We start from the raw sequence: 22885 nt of genomic DNA on the forward strand, positions 1-22885 counted from the left end.
CTCTGTACTCCCGTCTCCCCGAGTCACTAACCAAACACTGCAGCTAAACGGAGGTTGCTAAACCGCCAGCTGCCTCGCAGCACCGGGAGTGTCGAGCGAAGATAAGCTTGTACTCGCTTGCTCTTGCCTCATCAACTCGGATTGAAGTCGCTGAGATTTTGGATGGCAGATAGCTAGCTTCATACCATGTGAAGTATTATGAAAACAGTGCTTTTGTATATTTTGGAAGTTTATCTTTCTTTTGGCTAGCTGCATAAAGTTTCCCTCTACCTAGAGGGGGCATTATCATTTACTTGGAATTGGCAGAGTTACAATGAGGTTTATTTCAATGGCAGTTCTGTGAATTGCGTGACTGTTTAAATTTTACGGCGCCATAAGTATTCATAGTATGACGACATGGAACCAGGCGTCATGGGTTCACTGCCTCTCGACTCGTGACTACCTCAGTTAAGCCTGGCACTTAAGATCAGGGGCAAATGTTTTGGTTCGGTCTTCTCATTACACTGCCAACAGGCGAGCTGCAAGTTACAACTGGATCCGCTTACTCAGCCGCAGGCATTTTGTAGCAACACCATTGTTTCTGCAACTGATAACATTTATCCTGCAAAAAGAAGGCGCCAGCTATCCGAAGCTGATAGCCAAAAGAAATCCAGCACTGAAAGAACTTTTGATCTTTTTATGGAAGATGGCTTAGGCTATTGTTTTTTTCCTTTTTCTGCAGTTTTTACTCAGCATCTCTCCACATTAGTTTCCATTTGTAAATTTAAATCCTATGTAACGCAGTAAAATGACAGTGTTCCACTGGTCCAGCAGCAACAATGCACCTATGTAATGGATTTTTAAAGCAATTCTGTCCCTGCCTGACAACCCCGTCACCCCACCTGGAAAGAGCTTCGTGAGACAAAGCGCTGTGGGCTTGGCATGTCAGTCCTTTTTCCCCAACAAAAGAGTTCTGTAAAATCGTAGTGTGATGTCTACTACAATGAGAAGGAGCAAAGGAAAAACCACGGCATAAGCTGCCTGTACAGATATGAAACAATACCCTGTGGTCAACTGACGTAATACTGGAATTAATGACCCACCAAGTAGAAGTCCCAGTAGTGGCCGCAGTTTAGTCTGACAAATAGGATTGTGTAAGAGCTGAACGTTTTCTTGAATAAATCTAGTTGGAAGATAGTTCGTTTTGCTTGTATGTATTTGTTTGCATGCCTGTTCAAAGAGTGCAGCATCGGTTTAAAGACATTTCTGAGGTATTCTTGAGACACGAAAAGAATTTAGAAATACAAGAAAACCAGCAGGGGCTATAAGAATCATTATAGTAATGCTGACTATATTGCATCAAAGCATTGGTCTGGATTTATAAATCCCTGTATGTTTAAATCCTACCTGTATTAGAATTTGCTTCATTTAATGTAGGTACTGTTTTTAAAGGGCATGGGGGAAGGCTTCCCCCTCTACCCCCCCTTTTTTTTAACTACCACTGAAAATGTATATCATTATAAAATAATAATAAAGCCAGGCTCTTTATACAAAACCACAGAAATGCTGAAGTCGGTACCGTATCTTCCCATGACAAACCTACTTTGCAGTATCGCTAAAACACCTTATCTAATTCTGGTTTGCTTCAGTGAGGGCTCACATTGAAGTGTTCTTTACGTTTGTTTTCCCCAGTCAGGAACAGAAACCCAAGTGGTTTCTTGTTTAAAGCAAGGGGATTTTTGATGACAGGGTGTTTTCCAGATTTCCTTACAAAATTTGTTTCTCTTCTGGACCTGAGGGAAAGGTTCATAATCTATTTACATGGTGTTTTCATGGGGAGAATTTTGAATGAGTGTGGGCAAATAAAGGTTACTTTTCTTCTGTAATGGAGAGTTAACATCAGATTTGGCCTGAATTTAATGTTGGCATTTTTTTTTTATCTGAAAAGTCCTTGTTTCAAATGTCCGTACTTTCTACTTGGTCTAGTTTTTGTGTCTTAACGCACTTTTGTGTGTTCAAGCCAGTCTCAAGCTGAACAGCAACCTCCTCTCCCCAAGAGCCCTCACTTAGTTTTAGAGGAGCTAAAGAAGCTTTGGATAAAGGATAAACTCAAATGATGGCATCTTAACCTTGTAGCAAGTGCTGTTTTATGTTATGTGCATCTGCTCTGACATCAGACAATTTGACTAAGATGTTTGTAAAATATTCTTGCAATAGTAGCGTACTATAAATAAATAAAGTTTATTTAGCCAAGTTGCCTAATAGAGCGCACAGAGCTATGTGGTGGGTTGTTTTTTTAAGTGTGAGAATTCCTAATATGTTATTTAGGCCTTCAGAAACTATGATACTGGCTTCTGAAGTCACAACATTTGGAATGTAATAAATTTGGTTGTGTTCATTTGCTTTCCAATTTGGAGATTTTAGTTTTTTACGTGCCATCTTCTGACTGTATCTCAAAGCCCACATTTACCTGTTAAAATAAAATTGAAGAGAGATTTCTAATATTAGCCTCAATTTAGAGCTGAATCAGGGCTTTTTCAGTACTGTAGAAAACCTAATTTTGTCCCCTAAAGACTGAGGGAGAGCAGTGTTTGGAGCTGCTGTCCTGCACATTGATTCCTCCTTGGGGGGAGGCGGCGCCTGCAGCTCCACAACGCCCAGGGAGAAGGCAGGGAGCGCTGAGCTGGCAGCATGGGCTGGGGAAGCTGCTGGCTCCCCACTTCTCCAGTGCAATCAGCATGGACTGTGGGTGGATGGCACCAGTAACCAGTACTATGTTGTTGGGTTGTTTTTTTAATTGCTTTATGCTGTCTCAGCAGATGCATTCAGCAGAAACTTGAAGGCACTAATTTCCTTAATGCCTGTGACAAAATCAGATTGCTGACAATGCCGAATGGCTACTTACCTGCCATTGCAACAAGACCATCCCTTCTGCTTGTTTTAAACTTACAGGGGAAGCTTATGTCCTAGACGCTTTTATAGCACCTGGCACAATAGAGTTCTGCTTTAGATTATAAAACTGCTATACTACTTTTCATTTTAGTCATAGATAGGTAGCATTGTGTATGTATCCAACAGCAGAGAAACGTGTAAAATGCCATGCTATAACAGTTCTCAAGTTTTATATTGTTTAAAGCTTTGTTTGGCAAGTAAAGCTGACAGATTTCTTTGCGTTCGAGAGTAGCTGGACAAATAGAGGGTAGAAACCAAATCTGTCTTTCTCGGCTGCGTAACCTTGGGTGTAGTTACAAGCAGAATAAACCAATTTTAAGTCCCTGATGCTGCCAAAAATGATATAGTTCCCAGCCATATATTGCTGTCTTCTCGCCAGCAGGTTAGCACTGCTTCACTCCCCATGCAGTCAGCTGGGCTGGTCCCTGATCCAGTTGAATATTTTTTTAGTAGCATTCTTTCTTACGTGGTTCATGTTGTGACTGTGTGACCAGAAGGTAGTAGTGCCAAGACAGAGACTGGCACACATGGACATGGACAGGAGCAAATGGGAACTGCTGCCCCTTCTGGTGGCAGATTCATCTGACACCAACCCAGTCGGGCAGCTGCATCCTTTGAGCACAACTGCCCTGGGGTGGATTTTCATGAATTAAAGTCAAGACAGGGAAAAGAAGATAAAACAGGGATTTTAGAAATGTACTCGAGACCATTCCCTATTTGGAAAATATCTTTATCTGGTTTTGGTTTTCTGTGCTATGAGAAGGTGACGTGCAGGTCTCCAAACTACATTTCTGTCTGTGCAAGGGTGACAGTATAAATGTCAAGCGTACGTAGGTCTGTGAAGATGTGCTTAATCCTCAGGCCCTCCATGCCTGTAGCACCTATTCAGTAAGAGACTGGAGGAGGGGGTGACAGAAGGAAGTAGTTTTCTTTTAATCAGCTTTGATGAAATCAGAAAACAACACAATAGTTCTCTGTGATGCCATGTGCTCAGCATTGATTTCTACATAGCTCTAATCTAAGAGCAAAAGTAGTGCAGGTAGTTGCTTGTTTTGGCTGACTGCAGATTAGAATCACTTTTGATGTCTTTTCCATGGGATTTTCCAAGTGGAAGTAACACAGTCTCTCAGACCAAACATTCTTTACAAGGTAAGACAGAGAAGGAAGCTTGGACTCCAGTGGCCGCAGGTCTCTGATTCATCACAGGGCTGGGTTTGGGGATTCCCCCCAGCTGCCTGGGGAAGTGATGGATGGCCCTTGACCTCACTGCCTCGTTTTGCTTTAGCCACTGTAATTTAGGTGGCTTTTTCAAAAGATACATTTTCCAAGTGTAACATTAATTTTCTCATTAGGCTGGCAAAGTTTCCACTGTTGTTCCCATAGAAGTACATAAGAAACATTAAATGATTTAAAGACTTCTAACTTTCACACTTGCAGAAATACCGCTCATTAAGTTGCTTCTGCCAGGCTTCATCACCGGACACCAGTGCAAATTATCCCTTGTTTAACCTACTCTTCTGTATGGAAAATTCTCTGTCATTTTCGTTACTGAATACCCTTTCACTTTACTCGCAGCTTGTAAGCATGTTGGTTGCTGTGCTTTGTACACTGCAGTGACATGCAGAATAGAGATGTTAATGCTTGGTAGAACAGCAGAAGAATTTCTGTCCTGATTCTAGCCAAAGGCAAAACCCACATAATTTAATCCGGGCAATATTTCTTCTAGAAGCGTTAGTCCTAACTTGGCTTTGGCACTGATTCTTGAGCAGTGCTGTAATCTGACTTGAAAGTCAAATATCTCAGCTATGAGGTATTTGCTGTGTCAAAGATGCTATAAACTTTGCACTCTTGCAACAAATTAATATTTTACTAATGCTTCATATGTAAAAATAGCTGCTTTTGGCCCTAGATGTAAAAATGAATAATAAATCCTTTTAAAAGCCTGTTTCCATGAGAGAGTTATATCCTCCGGTGTTACTGTTCTTGGCTTTTCTCTGTATGTGTCAAAACCAGTGACTTCACTTTTTGTCGTTGTTGTTCTGACCATACAGTTTCCTGTGAAATTATGCTGCTTTTTCATTTGCTTTGCAGGCAACAGAGATTTTGCTCCTGATGATCCGCTGGAATTTAAGTCTCATCAGTGGTTTGGAGCCTCGGTGAGATCCAAAAATGATAAAATTCTGGTAGGTTTTTGATGCCCTTCAAATGCCTCAGTACTGGGATATTGTAGTGAAAAAAAATATGAGAAGATCCAGATAACTCGGAATTTAAACAAAATCCCACTACTAGGCATGACTTGTCTTTTTCAAAAAATTGTTTGCTAGCCTTTTCTTAACTCTTTATAAACAAAGGTTGTAGCATTTTTGTCTGGTTTGGGGGAAAATAGTAGAATTTGTTTGCTGAAGTTAGAATGTGTTATAAAGTCTCGATGTACTTTTTACAACTGTTGCTTTCGGAAAATATTATTTCTAAAACTCTTGTGATAAATCCACTATTTCTAAAAATACAACCTACTGATACTTCTGCCCCAGCACTGACAGTATAAATTGCCTCTAATAACACATGGTACACGTGCCAACATTTTTTTGGGGTTACTATTCTGTAGCAAATTGAAATGCCATTGTATTCTTCAATACCCTCCAGCGTTTTGAAGAGGACTTTGTTTTCTTACTGCGGTGTGTTCTTCCTTAGGCCTGTGCCCCGCTGTACCACTGGAGAACTGAAACAAAGCAGGAGAGGGAGCCTGTAGGAACTTGTTACCTGCTTGCAGGATCTAAATCTGTTGAATATGCACCCTGCAGGTCAAGTAAGCGTTAAGCACTTGTTGCTTTTCTGTTTAGAATTTCTCTTGTGTTATATTTTGTGTATGTTTGAAGCGGGACGTTTTATGGGAATTTTCCCCCTTTCATGTACAGCCTTATAGCAATTGGAAAAAAAAAAAAAAAGCACTAGATGCAGACATTGGAATTCTCCTCCAGTTGATGTTCAGGATACAGACCTTGCTTTCTCTGCTGTAGGCCAGAAGAAAATCTTAGATCCAAGTGTTTTTGGAATTGAGGACTTCAGTTTTTGAATGGACCACTTCTGTAGTAATCACTCTAGCATCCCAGCTGAGCTGCTTTCCCCCCCGTAGAGATGTGAATATTTCTCTGTGGCAAGTGCAGTAAACAGAAACTGTTACGATGCCTTAGTCGATGTTCTTCACAGCTATCTGAATAGCGCAACATTTGAACAACATATCTGACATCTGAACAGAAAAATTACATAGGAATTGCTTTTTCAAAGACCAGCTCTAGAATTTTCTGAAGCTTAATTATTCAAGTAACTTAAAGAGAAAGCTCATTTTAGAAGCCAGGGTTTTGTACAAGTAGGTTCTGGTTTCCATGTATGCATACATATGTAGCTATGCATTATTTTAATTATATTAATTATTGAACATTTTGAGGCTTATTTTCCAAGTACTCTACATCCATATCATGTCGTTGAGTTGGTAGATTATTCAGATGCTTGTAGCTTTTTCTTAAATATAGAAGTCTAAAAGTTGAATGATAAAATTATTTTTTTTTTTTGATTGGCTGAAAATCATTGGTGAATAGGAGGAATGAAATCCAATGCGGTCCTACATAAAAAGAGGTTAAATAAACAAGTAGTAAACTAAATCACACTAGTCAAGTAGTCACACTTCTAGATAAAGAGATTAACTCAGCCCTAACAATTCTGGCTGGGATGTAGAGATTTTTTTCGGGCTGGTGTGTTTTTTGTTTGTTTTAAGGCAATACGTGAAACAACGTTACGGTTATGTACCTTTCAGACTTTTATTCCATACCAAAAGAAAAACTTACTCCCTATTTTCTAGATACATTATTTCCTGAATAAAAATTGCAAATATTTTTTCCCTAAAACTTTTGAAGTTTAAATACAAAGAAATATGGAGTTGCTGTTTACTTTGACTGTGTTAGGCCAGAACATGTTAATGTTATACGTATGTTAGGCCAGCCCTAAAGTTGTTACAGCACTTGGCTGTGAGTTGTTGGTAAAGAGAAAATTACGATTTAGGAGAAAAAAATTTCCAAGTTTCAAGTTCAGGAGTGCAAGGTTACTTGGGAAGATGCATTGGAAAGTATCCACAAAGTCATTGGATCTGCTATTGGTGATATTTATTTTAGTTATTTTTCCTCTCTTTTAATTTTCTTCCTTTTCTATCCATCCTTTTTTGCAGCCATTATCGATGCAGATGGACAGGGATTTTGTCAAGGTGGATTTAGTATTGACTTTACAAAGGTATGTGATTCTTTCTCAATTTCTACTAGTCAGGAGACAGTTGCAAGTTAACAACCAGCCTGATACATATCAGTACAGCTATTATGAAACTAAATGTAAACTGCCATTCCCCAGGAGTAAAAAAACCCCACAACTAAACACCTCCTTGTTAACAAACAAAAGTAACTTCAAACCACTCCAGTATTATAAACCTGTTTCTCCCTGCATCTTCACAGCAGCATGCTTTCACCTCTTGTAGGAATCGTGTTCTAAACAAATAATCCGCTTTTCAGCCTCCTGCCATAAACATCTGCTGCAGCTAGTCCTCAAGTGAAATAAACTGTAGCAGCCAGTTTTGTTCAGACACTTATTTTGAAAGGATCGGTGCATAACTAGTGTTACTTCTGGAGGAAGAATAACTTGTCGCTAAAGGGAACTGGTAAACAATGTTCTTGTGAATTATGTTTTATTTTCCTCATCAGCTAGCAGAAGTAGAGTTTTTCTTTTCTGCTGTCTGTCTTATATTTCTTCTTCTTTTATGTTCTCCCTCCCTTTTATAGTTCCTTTTTTTTTAAATTCACAATTACTTTTTAAATCCAGACACAATAAACCTGTGCACAAATCTGAGAACTAACTGTAGTTTTTTTATATTGTACAGTTAAATTGTTTAGCATAGTCTGGACATGCTAAGACCACACAAGTCCTGTTTGTGACGTGGCAATTTTGGGGGTTCTTCACATCTTATGATTGGGTTCTATCCCTCCACTCTCTGTCTGAGGACACTCTTGTTTCTCCTACAGAGGAGACTGTGCAAAGTGCAGTATAGGATTTCAAGTGTTTGAATTATTTTGCAGGCACTACTCAGGCTTACTGTGCAGACTCTAGCCCCAGTTGAAACCAACCTTGGGCTCTAAGCCAAAACCCTAGCTGAGTGGGCAAGCCTGGGTATAAGATGTATCCAAATCTCTGACCTAGATTTTTCTGAGTGGTGAATATGGGAGTTTTTAAGCTTAAAACTTCAATAAGTGGCTTAATTACGCAGCAAAGCCTATTGCCCAATTCAGTACTTACAGAGCAAATTCCCAGCACTGGGATAGCTAATGCGGTTGAAGTTTCATAAAATGGTTTGTGGATTGCAGTCGTACCAAGGAATACGGAGTGGGGAATGACATCACAGCTTTTCTGAATTAAACTTTTGTGAAGATAAGTTACCAAAAGTGGCAGGGGCAGATGATGAAACTAGTTTTGTGTACTCAACTGAAAACATCTTATGATTGCCTTGTAGCAGTCTTAAAGTTTTCTCCTGATTGTATTTCTGTTGTCCTAGATTTATGTGGGTAGAAGGGTCTATTACAATATAAGCATAATTCGGCCTAGAATTTTAAATGGGTAAAATAGAGCAGTGAGTCACTGAAGACATATTGTTTGTTACCTTAGCATTCTGAGATGTATTTTTAATTAATCATTCCTTCAAAAAAGAAAATGTTTTGGGATCTGTGAAGCTACAGTGATATTAAACATAGGACATGTTTTCTTGTCTTTAGATATGCTTCATGTGTTTTTTCTTTTTCTTTTTTATTTTTTCCCCTCCAAGGGAGACAGAGTGCTACTTGGAGGACCTGGAAGTTTTTACTGGCAAGGTGAGATATATCGTTTAAGTCACAGAGAAGGTGTCCTCTTTGGTTTCTCTCCTTATCCTCTTAGTCATTTGTATCCACGCTCCTCCAACCACTGTCAAAGTCTTCATCACTAAGAGAACTAACAAATAATTTTTCTTCATCCTTAAAAATACTTCCTGAATAATCAAGGCAACCACAGGTTAAAGCAATCCACAGAATCACAGAAGTAATAACTGTATAGATGCGTCTTTTGTCTTTTAAATAAGTCTATGATAATTTTAAAGGCATTTTTCCAGGAACATGGAACTTGTTTCCACCAGCAGGATAAGTTTCCTTTAGGATATTTTGCTTGTTGTTTCAAAACTTGCATGTTTTGTAATTTCTGACACACATATGAAGTATGTATTTTCAATGAGAAATGTACCCTGGAAAGAGAACTATCGTTATTTTCCTTTGATGGCAAAGAGGTTTTGCGTTTGGTTTTATTGATCTGTTTGTGCCACGGTGCACATTTCACCTCTAACTGCGCTGTTTACACAGAGCATTACCTATATATTTTGGTAATGTGGGCTTCAGTCAGTGTTTATTTGCAGGATCACTCAGCGTTCAGCTATAGCTCGCTGTTCAAAAGATCGTGCAGCCACAATCAGGACACAGCTGCCAAACGCTGCGGCCTGGTTTTAATGCAAATATTAATGTTTACAAAAGATTTTCTGTGTCGTGCCAGCCTACACTTAGATGCAGCAGCACAGGAGGCTTGTTGCCAGTCCTGTGTTTTAAATTCTGAACAAAACAGGATGATTGAAACTAAACTGTGAATACAGTATAATATCGATTATATTTATGTATTCATTTTATTGCTTTTTGGCAAAAGTGACATCTTGTGTGCTGAAACAACCTTACTCTCTTCTGCTACTACCAAAACCCCAAAATCTCAGCTCTGAGTAGAAGACAATAGTATACTTCTAAAAACTAGATTTTTCACCGCAAATTTTTATTCCGCGTTGTGAGATGCTGGAGGAGTAGCTTTCCCTATACTTCATACATGTATGAATATGTGTGTGAAGGAAGTGCTCTTCTGAAAAAAAATTTTTGTGATTGAAGATGTAATGTAAGCACCAAGAAAAGAATGTGACGAAGTCCCCACCTGGTGGCTAGCGAAGTGAAGACAGGGACGGCGGTAATACGCTGCGCTCATCTTCTTAGCTGCTTGTCTGCTGTATTAAGGTCTCGTGTCAGGGTGCGTAGACAAGGAGCGCTGACTCAGTTCTGCAATACCTGTTACCTAACTGATCAGTCCCATTTAAGTCCTGGCTGACGTGTAGGAGCGGCTTCTGTGTGCGGAGAGAACTCTTTGTGTGCTCTTGATTAAACAGGCACATAAATCTTTGCTGAAGTAGGATCCAAATTTTCACTTGTAGCCTTTCTAGTGCTGCTGCTGTTGGCTATTTTTTGGTCGATATTGCAGGAAAGTTGTTGCTTTAGAAGCAAGCATTCTGTAAATGAGTCCTGTTGCTTACTGAATGGGCGCACACATACTTCATTTGTGGCTTTAAGCTGTTTTCTTTCTCTTTAGGCCAACTTATTTCTGATCGAGTGACAGAGATCGTGGCTAAATATGACTCCAAAGTCTACAGTACAAAGTACGACGACCAGTTAGCAACCAGACCTGCCAGCGCTGCTTTTGATGACAGCTACTTGGGTGCGTAGTTTGAAAGGGCAGAAAGTCTAGCAGTACTTGAAAAACTCCCTTACGCTATTCATATTGAAGTCTAAATCACGCTACTGTAATTCAGCAGTTGACAGATAACTAAAGAGTTACATACCTGAAAATGCAGTAATTTCCGTATGATGGAAGCTTAGTTGTCTTGCCATAGGCTTGTTTCAAAAAGTACTTGATGACAAAATAAATGGAAATATTTCCATGGATTTTGTGCTCCGTGATTCAGGATGAATATGGGAATGGCCAAGGTGTGATTTTTTTTTTATGCCAGAAGTTAGTCACGTACCTATTTTTTGAGAAGAGCAGCTGTTTCGAAATAATCTATCAAAACAAAATAAAAATGTGAAAGAACCTTGTTTGGGAAGAAAAATAATGAAGAGAGTCCCTTAGAGGAGTGGCAAATCATTATTTAGCTTCATATATGTCTAACCGGGTTCAGAAAAAAGCAAGTATATACTACGACAGTTCCCGGGATGAAAATTTTAAATTTTTCATCTTCTGATCTCAAATTCCTGGATGCTGATGAATTACAGTCTACTCATGTAGCTGTTGATAGTCTAAACTAGTTAGAGACAGTATTTATTCCATTGCCTTTTAAGAGGAGGTGAGAGGACTGTGCATAGAGACCTATGACAAGTGTAAAGAGAGATGAAAGATTTTATAACATTTTTGAAGTGATTTACTTATTTTCTCTGTTGATCAGGTTATTCGGTGGCAGTTGGAGACTTCAATGGTGATGGCATAGAAGGTAAGACCCTTGCTTCAGTAAAAAAAACATGTTAATAGGCTGGGCAGGTCTTTCAAATAAATTGCATAGAACAAACGATACGGTGCACAGGAAAATGCATAAAGCACTAGGCATGAGTTACTCTGTTCAAGCAAAGGCATTGTGCTTTGGGACCTGAAAGTTATATGGGTGTCTTGCTTTGTATTTCAGACTTTGTATCAGGAGTCCCAAGAGCAGCAAGAACTCTAGGCATGGTAGGAAATTTGAAACATTAAACTTAAAAATAAATAAAAAAGATTAATATTGTTGGTGTGCTGTAATGTATATTTTTTCATGTTCAGGTGTCTATTTACAATGGGAAAAACATGTCCTCCATGTACAACTTCACTGGAGAGCAGGTATGTAGCTTTATTCAGTGTGGTGGGTGCCTGGGAGGCTAGTCTTCCAGCAAGATGACATGTTGAGACAGTATTTAGGGTACTAGACCATACAAATTTGGTATGTTATTAGCTCATGTGCCAAAGAAAAATTTTATAAAGTCTGTAGGAATCCTCAAAAGATATGTTCTGTGAGTTCTGGTTTTGTAGTACTACTTAGAAAAACAATCTTATTTTAATGAAGGAAGTGCTGCCTATATTGAGAATTGGGAAAGAGGGCTGGATGGTGAAAGGGGGAATGGGAAAGGTCACTGATCAGTTTACTCTTTAACAGAGTAAGGAAGAGAAAGGAGAATATAAGGAGAAAGGAGACAAAAAATTAGTGGTATATATTATCATCTTTTCTATACGGCTGTGTATAAACTTGTTTGTGTTTATATTGCTACAACTCACAAGTTTGTTTTGAATTTTGTTTTCCAGATGGCTGCCTATTTTGGGTATTCTGTGGCTGCGACAGATATCAACGGGGACAAGTAAGCGCCCTCTTCTCCCCACTGCCACTCACCTTGTTTCTGGAAGAAAGAAAAATGACTGTTAAAAAGTCTTTCCTACAAAATAGATTTCTGCCTTCATTACTGGTTTCACGTGTATCTGCACAACACACTTTTCTCACTAGCACTTCAACATTTGTTTTAACAATTGTAGATTCGATTTTGTATTTATTTACTTAAATACACACGTGTGTATTCACATGCTTTAAATGCATTAAGTTCTGGTATATTGTGCTTACTTTGTCAGCATTTGCCTTCAGCTGCAATTTAAAGATAGGTAATTTTTGTCTTATTACTCACTTCAGTACTGAGCTAGTCATACTAATGGATGCTTAAGAGAATGAAACTGAATTTTCATGATGTTACTGAAGAACCTTGTCCTTCTTTGGTCCAGTTATACAGATTTGTTTATTGGAGCCCCTCTTTTTATGGACCGAGGTTCTGATGGGAAACTTCAAGAGGTCGGCCAGGTTTCCATTTGCCTTCAACGAGCCTCTGGAGGGTTTCAGATCGCAAAGCTGAATGGTTTTGAGATATTTGCAAGATTCAGCAGTTCTATTGCACCTCTGGGGGATCTAGATCAGGATGGCTTCAATGGTAGGACACCACTTATTGATCAGTATTTTCCATTTTTAGATGAACTCCAGACAACGCACTAAATGTGGATTCTGCACACAAACATTAGGCATTCTAACCACGACTGAATGTTGGACACCAAGGTCTAGACTCCTTTCGATGCTTGTATGCTACTCCCAAGAATGCTAACAGGAGTTACATGTATGCATTGAGCAGAGACTATACCATTTAAACTACAGCATGGATTATTTTAGCTGTTACGCTGATCAGTTTGTTACTCTCTAAGTACAGTAGAAGCTTCGATGAAATATCTGGCTCTCCACTGTGACTTGTTAGGATATCTTCAATATAATTTTCTTGTTTCCATTGCTTAAAGCCAATTTTCCTCTCCAGAAACACAATGATGACTGAAAAGAAGGTTTTGTTCAGAGAGCTGGTTAAAAATGTTCTGATAGAAGAGATTTTTCTGAGGTAAATGTAGATTTTTTTTTTTTTTTTTATTATTTAAAAATGGAAGAGTTTGGTGAAAAATCCCATAACAACTACAGCCAGCTGTACCAAGAGCCGAGTGTCTTGAGCAAGTATTTGGATGAGAAGTCTGAGTCTGATACAACTGAAGCTGTGGACTCTTAAACCAGTTGCCAGTGCTTCTTTTTACTTTCACTTAGGAACAGAGAGCAATGAAACAGGCAAGAATCATATAGTTTTGGGACAGAGACTTCCAAGAATCCTAAAGAAAACACTTTGTTTTGCAAGTCATACTCCAGTGTGTTTCTTACAGTGGTAGGAATTCGAGTTCCGCAAAAAATGCTTGGTTTTGTTTTTTCCATTCTGCTTGCAAGTGAAGTATTTTCTGAAAGATCAAAAATTATAATAGGCTAATATTTCAAATTCCTAATTTATTTTTTTTAATGAAATGATAAAATCATAGAATAGTTTGGGTTGGAAGGGATTCATTCAGTTGGTAATAGTATACGGAATTAGTGCGAAGTTGCAATATCACTGCAAATATTTACAGAAGATGTTGGAAAGGATACAGCTGATAGCCACAAATCCAGTCACTTGATGAGATCCAAAAAATACTTTGATTCCATCATATTTCAATCTGAAATATACTGTAGGTGAGAAAATCATAGCAAAAGATGCCTCCTTTTTAATTACTTTGCCATTATTTAGTCTTATTTTAGTCTTTTTTTTTTTTCTGCTCTCTTTCATTTTTGGGAGTGTTAATTAAAATGCATTTCATCTCAGTAAGGTGCAAGATTGGAATTTCTACTGTTTTCATAAAGTTTTCAAAGATGAGTAAAAAATACAAAATGGTAAACTTTTGAGTCATCGTTCTTTTCATAAAACTTTCTAAAATGTAAGGAAAGAGGGAATAACGTAATTACTTTGTATAGCGCTTCATGTTTGGTCTTTGAACCAACTGCCAAAATGTTGAATTTAGATCATATGTACACTTCTAAAGCCATCCTTACAGATAGTCCAGTCAGCATTTTGTTTATTACTGTTTATTAGTCTTTGATAACGAGTGCTTTCAAATTTATTAAGCTTTAAGAGACAGCATAATTGCACTAACTAAAAGTTCTTCATAAAATATGTTGCCAAGCCATGATCAGGATAGACTGGAATTTGATATTTACCATTGTTTTAGGCTGATTTAAATTTTGCAGTTTTATTAAAATGACACACCCTGTGGAGGAACATGAGTGTGTTAATGAAATGGGCAGATAGTCCCACTTGGTTCTGTGATTTGGCGCCAGGGGTGATTAATTCTGGGTGTTTAATGCTCTCAAAAGCATCTCAAATCCATATGGTTTGGCTGTAAGTCAGTTACTGAAGTGCAGAAGTGTTTGCAGAACTATTCTTTTCCCTCCTCCACCCCATTGAAGCCTATGGTATATGTTCTTGTTAAACATTTATACTTTCTAGAAAAACCAGCATCCAGTTAGAAAAGTTGTTGATGACCATTTTAAAGGCCAGTTGCATTTCCTGCCTACTGACACAGTAATATCAGAAATAATTAATCGATATAAGCACGAATATGTTCTCCTCGTCTGTGTCTGGAGATGCTGATGATTGTTCTTTTGGTTTACAGATATTGCAGTTGCTGCACCATATGGTGGAGAGGACAAGAGAGGACTTGTTTATATCTACAATGGAAGAGCAAATGGTTTGAATGCAGTCCCATCTCAAGTTCTGGAAGGCCAGTGGGCCGCTCGCACGATGCCACCCAGTTTTGGGTATTCGCTAAAAGGAGCCACAGATGTGGACAAGAATGGATATCCAGGTCCTTTGCTCTAAATGTCACTTTAGAATAACTTAATAGTAGTCTCACTTCTTGACTAACAGCATATTTTAAAAACTAAATTGTAACGTGTAATATTTTCGTTTCTTCCTAGACTTGATTGTTGGAGCCTTTGGTGTTGACACAGCTGTTCTGTATAGGTACGTATGCCTCTATGCTTTTACATAAGCGCAAGCGGAATGAAAGCTCAGCAGCATTCTTGAGTTAAGAAAAAAAACAGGATCAGGGAAATCTGAAATACTGCCACTCCGCCTTCCAAACTGCTGGAGGTAAAAAAAGGTTATACTGCTGTTTGCACTGAGTAAATCTACGGTCTGCTGTCTATTATTTTATCTTAATAACCTGTAGTTAAGAGAAAATATAAAGAAGGTGACTTCAAGGCTTTCTGAGTGACAGTTTTGTAGATTCTGCCACATACCGGGTGCTGCTAGCTATTACACTGCAGTCCCAATATTCTCATCCAGACTTACTCATTTTGGGAAACTCCCGTCTTTGTCTGTGCTAGCAATGGACAGGACTCCCTCTTAACGCAATGGTCCATGTTCTGACTCTGATGGTAATGAAAGGGCACAGAAAAGCTTCCTGCTTTTCCCTGATCTACTCAATGTTTATTTGTTATTTGTACAGTTTCACTAAATATTGTCTAAGTGTGTGTGTGTATGTTTCCCAATTTGATGGGGAGGGTATTGTCTAACATGGTGTTGAATGCTGTTCAAGAGAATGTTTTCTTTGCAGGGCTAGACCAGTTATTAGAGTACATGCTGCCCTGGAAGTTAATCCAACCATTCTAAACCCAGAAAACAAAGCCTGTTCACTGTCAGATGTACAAGTTTCTTGGTAAGCAGGGTATCCTTGTTTTCGTTTGAGGGGAGGGACTTTTTTTGTTTTTAATTTAGTAAGCTTTTAATTTTGAAAGGATTCAGGAGGTCTAGTCAGCTAATTAAAAAAGGCAGTCAGACACAGATTTTTCTGAAAGAATAGACAACACAAAATAAGAACTCTTTGACAACAGCAGGAGGACCAGCACTGGCTTCTATAGATGCTAGGGTGACTCCCAAGTTAAATCCTGCCTGCAGAGATTGCCAGTTTTCTGTGCGGAGTAGAGTAAGATCTTCCCAAAGTTGTAAGAGATCACATAGTTTTTGCAATCTTTTTACCCATTAACTTACTTCTTAGGTGGGCTTATGGAAAACGCTTGGGAAACTATCTGCTTTGCAAACTGTATTTCATTTTTGTTCCTGGACTATTATCCAAACCCACTTTTACTTTTGAGTGCTAGCTTCTTTTTCAACTCGGTATGCCAGTTCCTTCTAGCTTTAAAAATAAATAAGCCACGTTTGATGTCAGGAATAAACACGCTGCTTCACAGGTGACTGTTGCTATGTGAGTCAAGACTCCAAAGCTTTGCATCGCTTGCATTGCTGTCTACTTATTAATAGGTTATAGTTTGTCTCCCACCAGTAGAAAATGGCTTTTGGGAGTGACCTAGAGTCTTGAAAGAGAATACCTTTGAACTAGAAAAGCAGTAAAGAATTTTAGAAGAAAATGAGATAAAAAGAGTGTGAAATTAATCTTTTCTTTTTCTCCGAAACAGCTTCAAAGTAAAGTTCTGCTTAAAAGCGGATGGCAAAGGAAAGCTCCCTAATTCACTCAGTAAGTTCTGCTAGTTTAAAAACTTTAAAGTCTTTTTATATTGTTTGCAGACATGAGCACCGATCATTGTTCTTTTTCATTACTGAAACAGCTGGCTACCCTTTACAGCACAATCCTACCAGTTCAGTAACCATATACATCCGTATGACTGTCTTCAGCATTGTTTTTTGCTGAAGTTGTGTTGAAGTCAGTGGGATTTGAGCATACTTGGGACTTCAAGCATCTGTTTAACCACGTGGTGGAACTAGTCTTCGAAAGTCCTTTGTATTTTACAGAACTGAGATCAACTCTTGTTGAGGGGAGTTTTGGACAGGAATATTCACGCATGTGCACTGTTAGGCCTGAAAAATACAGACAAGCCACAAGGGACTTCTCACATTTCTGTTGAATCAGGACCTTCTGATTGATACCACTGATTTTTTTTCATCAGATTCTCTGGTTCAGAATCAGGAAAAGATTGTTTCAAACAAATTTTTAAGTTGTCTCTAAGAGATTTTGTAGTGTGTCGGACAGCTTGCTACAATCAGGTTTTGTCTACTGATTATAAAAGCTTTTCCCTATTTTCTGTATGGCACGTACAGAGATTCATATAAAGATTTGTATAAATAGCTGTTACATATTTTAAATTTCATTATCTGTATCAGATATTTGAAGTAATTAGATTAGTGATACAGTTAAATAATGTAAGTGTTATATGCAAGATTGCTTTAAAATTCTTTTGGGGAAAAAAATATTTTAACTTTTGTTCTTGCAGTTCTATAGCAATTATAAACGTATCAGTGCTCTTACAGTGTTTCCAGTTTTTACGGAAAAAGCAGAGTCCAATTTAGTACAACAACAGTGCTTCTTGGTTACTATTTTGACAACTAATGTAGTAACAGATTTCATATTGAAAGAACTGGAAGTTTAAAAGTTCCAAGTACTGGGTTTTCATTGTAGCTGAAATCAGCTATCAGCTCCATTTCTGGTAGGAATCTGCACTGTGTTTAATTGACTGAAATACCCCTAACCTGAACGCTTTGGATTGGACAGATTTTCAAGTGGAGCTGCTGCTGGATAAACTTAAGCAGAAAGGAGCGATAAGGAGAGCTCTCTTTCTCCACAGCAAACAGCCTAGCCACTCTAAGAACATGACTATTACAAAGGGGGGCAAAATGAATTGTGAAGAACTTGATGCCTTTTTGAGGGTAAGTAGCCTTTTACGTTTTAGGCAAATAGTTTTTGGTGCATTGTCTATTACAAGTTCCTCATGTTAGGTGTTTAAAAAAAAAATTACATGCTCAATGGATAGACTTAAAATTACGAAACCCATGTCTGTCGTGGGTTATCACTGCTGTCAGAGGGTGAATGATTGGTGGTATCGTGACTAAGGTCCTGGTCACTAAATGGACTGGAAATACAATTCTGAACTTTGTTATGGACTTCTTGGATAAGTCATCTAGGCACAAAATTAGTTATAATTTCCAAGGAACGTGAAAATCAGTAAGCTGTGCTTCTGCTTTGGAGGTAAAAGAATAAAGAAAAAGACAGATCTACACCTAAAAGGCAAAGGTCAGCAAATAACGGAGGAGACGGAGAGGGCTGAAATATTGTTTGCTTCTTCTCAGTCTTTTTGTTTTAGTCCCCACAAAGGTGGACAGCTACTAACACAATTAAAAAGTGTAAACCAGTAGAAGAAATGCTGGCTGAAATAAGGAAAGACATGTCAAAGTGTAACTATGGAAGTTAGATGCAGCTCAGGTTTAATTACTTATAAATCAAACATAAACAATACTTATTCCCCTCTCGGGGAAAAAAACCCCAACAAACAAACGCCAATAAAAATACTAATAATCTTTAAGGATTCATGGAGGATAGGTAATGCCTTTCTTTGATGGGCCTCGTGAGTGGAATACGTTGGGAAATAGACATACCAAATCTCAGTGTTAGTAAAGCTTTAACACTTTGTCACCCAGCATTCTCATAAAGTAACGACACATGGCCTATATGAAATTACCTCAAATTAGATGCAAAACCAGTTGAAAACTTCAAGGTATCAATAGGTTTCTGTACCTAGAAGATAGCTACTGACGTAAGATCCTGCAATGAGCTGTTCTAGATTCAGTAATTTTCGTCACTCTCCAAAACAATGAATAATGAAGCAGAATTTACACTGATAAAATCTGTGGCTAACATAAAGCTAAGAAATGGTTTGTAAGTACTCTGAAAGGCAGGATCAACATTTGATAAACAGAAATGAACTATATGAAAGTCAGCAACTCCAAGTTCAAAGTAATAATTTTAGGAAGGAAAAATCACAAGTCCAAAGATGAATTTCTAGGTGGGATCTTAGAAGCATACTGAATTTTGTCTGACAGCAAAGAGTGGAATTGTATAGCCCTTGAGGCTCCTCGCTATTGTAATTCTATGATTTAATACTCTGTATGCTCCAGTTGTCCATTTGTAAAACAGGCGCATTACTACTAAAATTGTCCATCTTCAAAGTTTACACTGCAGGTTTCGTGACAAGAGATTTTCTAGTTTGAAAAAAGCTCAGAGGTTTTAATGTTGTTTTGGCTTCCTTATTTCTACTACAGCATGAACAATAAATACAAATACTTCACAGTATTGCTCTTGGGATGACTGTTGCCTATAGAGACTTTTGAAGGATATTTTTATTGTCATCGTTATCTTCACCTGTTTTAATTGTAATTGAAATCTTTGGTTTCCTCAGGATGAATCTGAATTTAGAGACAAACTAACTCCCATTACTATTTTTATGGAATATCGCCTGGATTACAGAACAGCTGCAGATGCAACAGGATTGCACCCTATCCTCAACCAGTTCACTCCTGCTAATATGAGCAGACAGGTATACTTCTTGCACAAGCTGTGACAAAAGAACCCAGAACATATTTTCAGCTTTCAATACTTATGTTCATCGTAGGACTTCCGAAAAATTGAGATACCAAAATACACACCTAGGCTTTCGTCTCTTTGTATTATGGAAATATTGATGATTGAAGTATATTTGTCTTCTATTTTTTTCCTTCTCTCCGTGTCAAATCTCTTTTTTGACACATTATTCGTTAATGCTGGACTTCCTTTTCATGCATGCTAATTAACAGTTTTCTGGAGAAAAGCAATCAGGGTAGTATTGAATGTGTTAATCTTGAGGGATTGGAGTGCTTCATCCATTGCTCACACTTTGCTGCTCTAGGTATATTACGTTTATCCCTATAGTTCTCTTAAGGAATTAAACGTAGCTTTTCTATATCTGCCGTTTATACAAATTTTTACACTTGTTTGTAAAGAGGATAGTGGAGATGCAACTCAAGATGAACAGGGAGTTCAAAGTATGGAAATAAGATTAAGATCTGTAGTGCTAGAATCATCATCATCAGTGCTAGAATTGCAGCGTGGCAGGATGAGGCACAGTGCCCCCTGTACCATAAAATCTCATTCATTCTCTTCTGAGACTAGTGAGATGAAGATATCTCACAAGCAGCTATTTAGAAAATATGTTATTTGGTGGTGAAACAGTATTATTGGAAATGTGTGTTAGAACAGATGCAGGAATTATTACAACAACATGCGTTTGATTTTTGCGTAGGCACATATTCTGCTGGACTGTGGTGATGATAACATCTGCAAACCAAAGCTGGAGGTTTCAGTAGAAAGGTAAATAAATGAGAAGAATACTACAGGCAAAAGTAACTTCCCTGCTTGAATTCTAAACTTCAAGAGCTTGTAATACTTCTGTTGAAAGGATATATTGAAATAAGTAGGACCTCCTCAATGTATACAATCTGAACTCATACTTTTTTTTTTTTTTTTAAGGAGAACCCATGTTCTGCTTTGTAACCTAATGTCTTTAGCATTGTAATACAGGGAGAGCACACCCCCCCCCCGCAACCCCAGTCCCCATTATAAATACACAGTATTTATTTGTATATTTGCTAAGCTGGACATGCATAACAAGCATCAACCAGTGTTAGCTGCAGTTGCACCACTGTTCTGTTATTTAAAACTAGACAGACACATCAAGATGTGAACAGCCATGATTGTATCCAACAAGGGGTGGAGTAGGGCTCTATTGTCACGCGTATGAAAAAATATGTCGATATTGGTAATATCTTTTATTAAACCTGGAAAAAAAGAAACAAATTTTAACTTATAATTCTTTCAGCAGTTTGGGCTTCTTGTGCTTTGTATGCCTCAAAGCCATTCTTAGTGTATTATCTCTACTTATAAATGTCATTTGTTTTTTTAATGCCCTTAGTGCAGAGCTATAGCTATAGTATGTAGGTAGTACAGTTCACAAACATACTAATTCATACAAATGTTACATCAGTGTAGGTGCAGTTAGGTTTCCTTGTAGTTGGTGCAATGAAAATACATTGTTTGGAAAGATATTCTTTTTGTATCTGAAACAAATGTATTGCAGAGGTCTTGGCTGTATTCTGTAGTTGAGCCTCCCATCAAGTTTTGTTATAAATGTATGCTTCTACCTCTGTGAAGTAGGCACGTGATTCAAAATGTACCTACTGACCTAGCTGTTCATAGTTGTTTGTTCTATATTAAAAAAAAGGTGTCGGTGGTTTTGTGGCTTATTATAAATTGTATCAATATGATTCTTAAAAAACAGCATGTAATATTTGCTCCATTTTTGTGATTCTAGACATGTTTTTGTTTTAAACAGAGCGTAGCGCTCTTCTGATATTCCCAAAGCATAGGTACTGCCTCTAGATTTCTCTCATGTCTTTGTGCAGTTTCAGAATATCTTCAGTTTCTGTAAGTTGAACACAATTTAAAGCCTGAGTGCAGAGCTCATTTTCACACTTGTTTTTTGTAGTGATCAGAAGCAGATCTATATTGGTGATGACAATCCCTTGACGCTAATTGTCAGTGCTCAGAATCAAGGGGAGGGAGCCTATGAAGCAGAACTCTTTGTCATCGTTCCGCCCCAAGCAGATTTCATTGGTGTTGTTCGTAACAACGAGGTAAAATTCCAGCTATCTTTCTTCTTTGAGTAGTCTTATTTCAGGTGCTGCTATGGAAGTCTGTGGGAAGAGGGTCCATCAGTGGTGCTTTTTATGCTTCAGTCTTAAAGCAAAGCACCAAAAAAATAAGAAGTTTCTTCTGAGCCCCAAGGCTGTATAACACCTGGCAGGATGGTTCCAGTTTAAGAACCCACGGCTAGCAACAAAGGAGAGTCATCTGTGTGATGGAGCTTGACACACAGATTTTATTGCTACAGATCTTTATTTGAACTGTGCCCTTGTTAAGTAATTTAAATTTAGACTTAGCATGTCATGTGCTAGGTAAAGAGCTGGGCCCCTGTGAGGCAAAAAGTGATGCTGGGTGTTACTATTCTCTTCCACCTATATATGTAGAAAGTCTTCGGTGTCAGTTATCCTGACTACACAGAATATTAAAATCGATTTCCTGACTTTCCCTTGCATTATAAAATTTCTGTACAACTTCTATTTCTTTGAAGACACATGTGTATAGTCCAAATTTTATTTTAGCCCATTATAGCTGTATACAAGTAATACACTTTCAGATTTTCTTCATCCTTGTTTTTTTTTTTTTTGTATAATCTGTGCTCAATCAATATATCTGTAAAGTTGCAGAATATTAAGGGGAAAACTATTTTCCCTTATATCAAAGGATTCCGACTTTGAAACCACATCCTTCATATATGTTGGACCACGCTGTGGTTGGTTCTCCAGTTTGCCTCTGCTACTCTAGAGCTTTGTGATGTGGCTTTATCCAACATCTGATAGCTCCTTTAAGACCTCTTTTTGAGTGAGCTAGTAAGTATTCGTGTTATTTTGCCTTCCAGTCTTTATTTTCCTATGGACAGTTTGCCTGATTGCCAAAGTTTCTTCACATAGATTTTAAAGAATCACATGGAGAAATGCTTTAGGTCACAGAAATCTTCAGTGCTACCCAGTATAAGAGTATTGAATTTCTTTTTTCATGTCTTTGGAAAGAGCATGTATCTCATATGAAAAATATTTGTCTCCATGGAAACTTTCATGCTCAGATTTTATTTAATTTTCGCGCTTGACTGTGTTAGGATTGAGAAATTATATTAAAATTAACGCAGTATATCTAGAACTTTTCTCCAGACTTTCATCCAGGTGTCCAGATGCAAAGAATGACATTCCTTAAT

General features: G+C 38.0%; 1 protein-coding gene across 1 annotated transcript in view; it reads left to right on the forward strand.

Moving 5' to 3' along the window:
• ITGAV (integrin subunit alpha V) overlaps nucleotides 1–22885 on the forward strand; it is a 52210-nt gene that overhangs the window by 11426 nt on the left and 17899 nt on the right. Inside the window, exons 3-20 of the mRNA XM_075430783.1 lie at nucleotides 5023–5114; nucleotides 5623–5737; nucleotides 7151–7212; nucleotides 8786–8831; nucleotides 10387–10512; nucleotides 11237–11281; nucleotides 11471–11514; nucleotides 11602–11658; nucleotides 12118–12170; nucleotides 12583–12785; nucleotides 14863–15054; nucleotides 15167–15212; nucleotides 15808–15909; nucleotides 16667–16725; nucleotides 17758–17912; nucleotides 19439–19576; nucleotides 20318–20385; nucleotides 21560–21707. Of these exons, the coding sequence (XP_075286898.1) occupies nucleotides 5023–5114; nucleotides 5623–5737; nucleotides 7151–7212; nucleotides 8786–8831; nucleotides 10387–10512; nucleotides 11237–11281; nucleotides 11471–11514; nucleotides 11602–11658; nucleotides 12118–12170; nucleotides 12583–12785; nucleotides 14863–15054; nucleotides 15167–15212; nucleotides 15808–15909; nucleotides 16667–16725; nucleotides 17758–17912; nucleotides 19439–19576; nucleotides 20318–20385; nucleotides 21560–21707 (1751 nt within the window). The remainder of the gene's footprint in view (nucleotides 1–5022; nucleotides 5115–5622; nucleotides 5738–7150; nucleotides 7213–8785; nucleotides 8832–10386; nucleotides 10513–11236; nucleotides 11282–11470; nucleotides 11515–11601; nucleotides 11659–12117; nucleotides 12171–12582; nucleotides 12786–14862; nucleotides 15055–15166; nucleotides 15213–15807; nucleotides 15910–16666; nucleotides 16726–17757; nucleotides 17913–19438; nucleotides 19577–20317; nucleotides 20386–21559; nucleotides 21708–22885) is intronic.

The sequence above is a fragment of the Opisthocomus hoazin genome, chromosome 9 (assembly GCF_030867145.1).
Source record: "Opisthocomus hoazin isolate bOpiHoa1 chromosome 9, bOpiHoa1.hap1, whole genome shotgun sequence".
NCBI classification, from domain to species: domain Eukaryota; kingdom Metazoa; phylum Chordata; class Aves; order Opisthocomiformes; family Opisthocomidae; genus Opisthocomus; species Opisthocomus hoazin.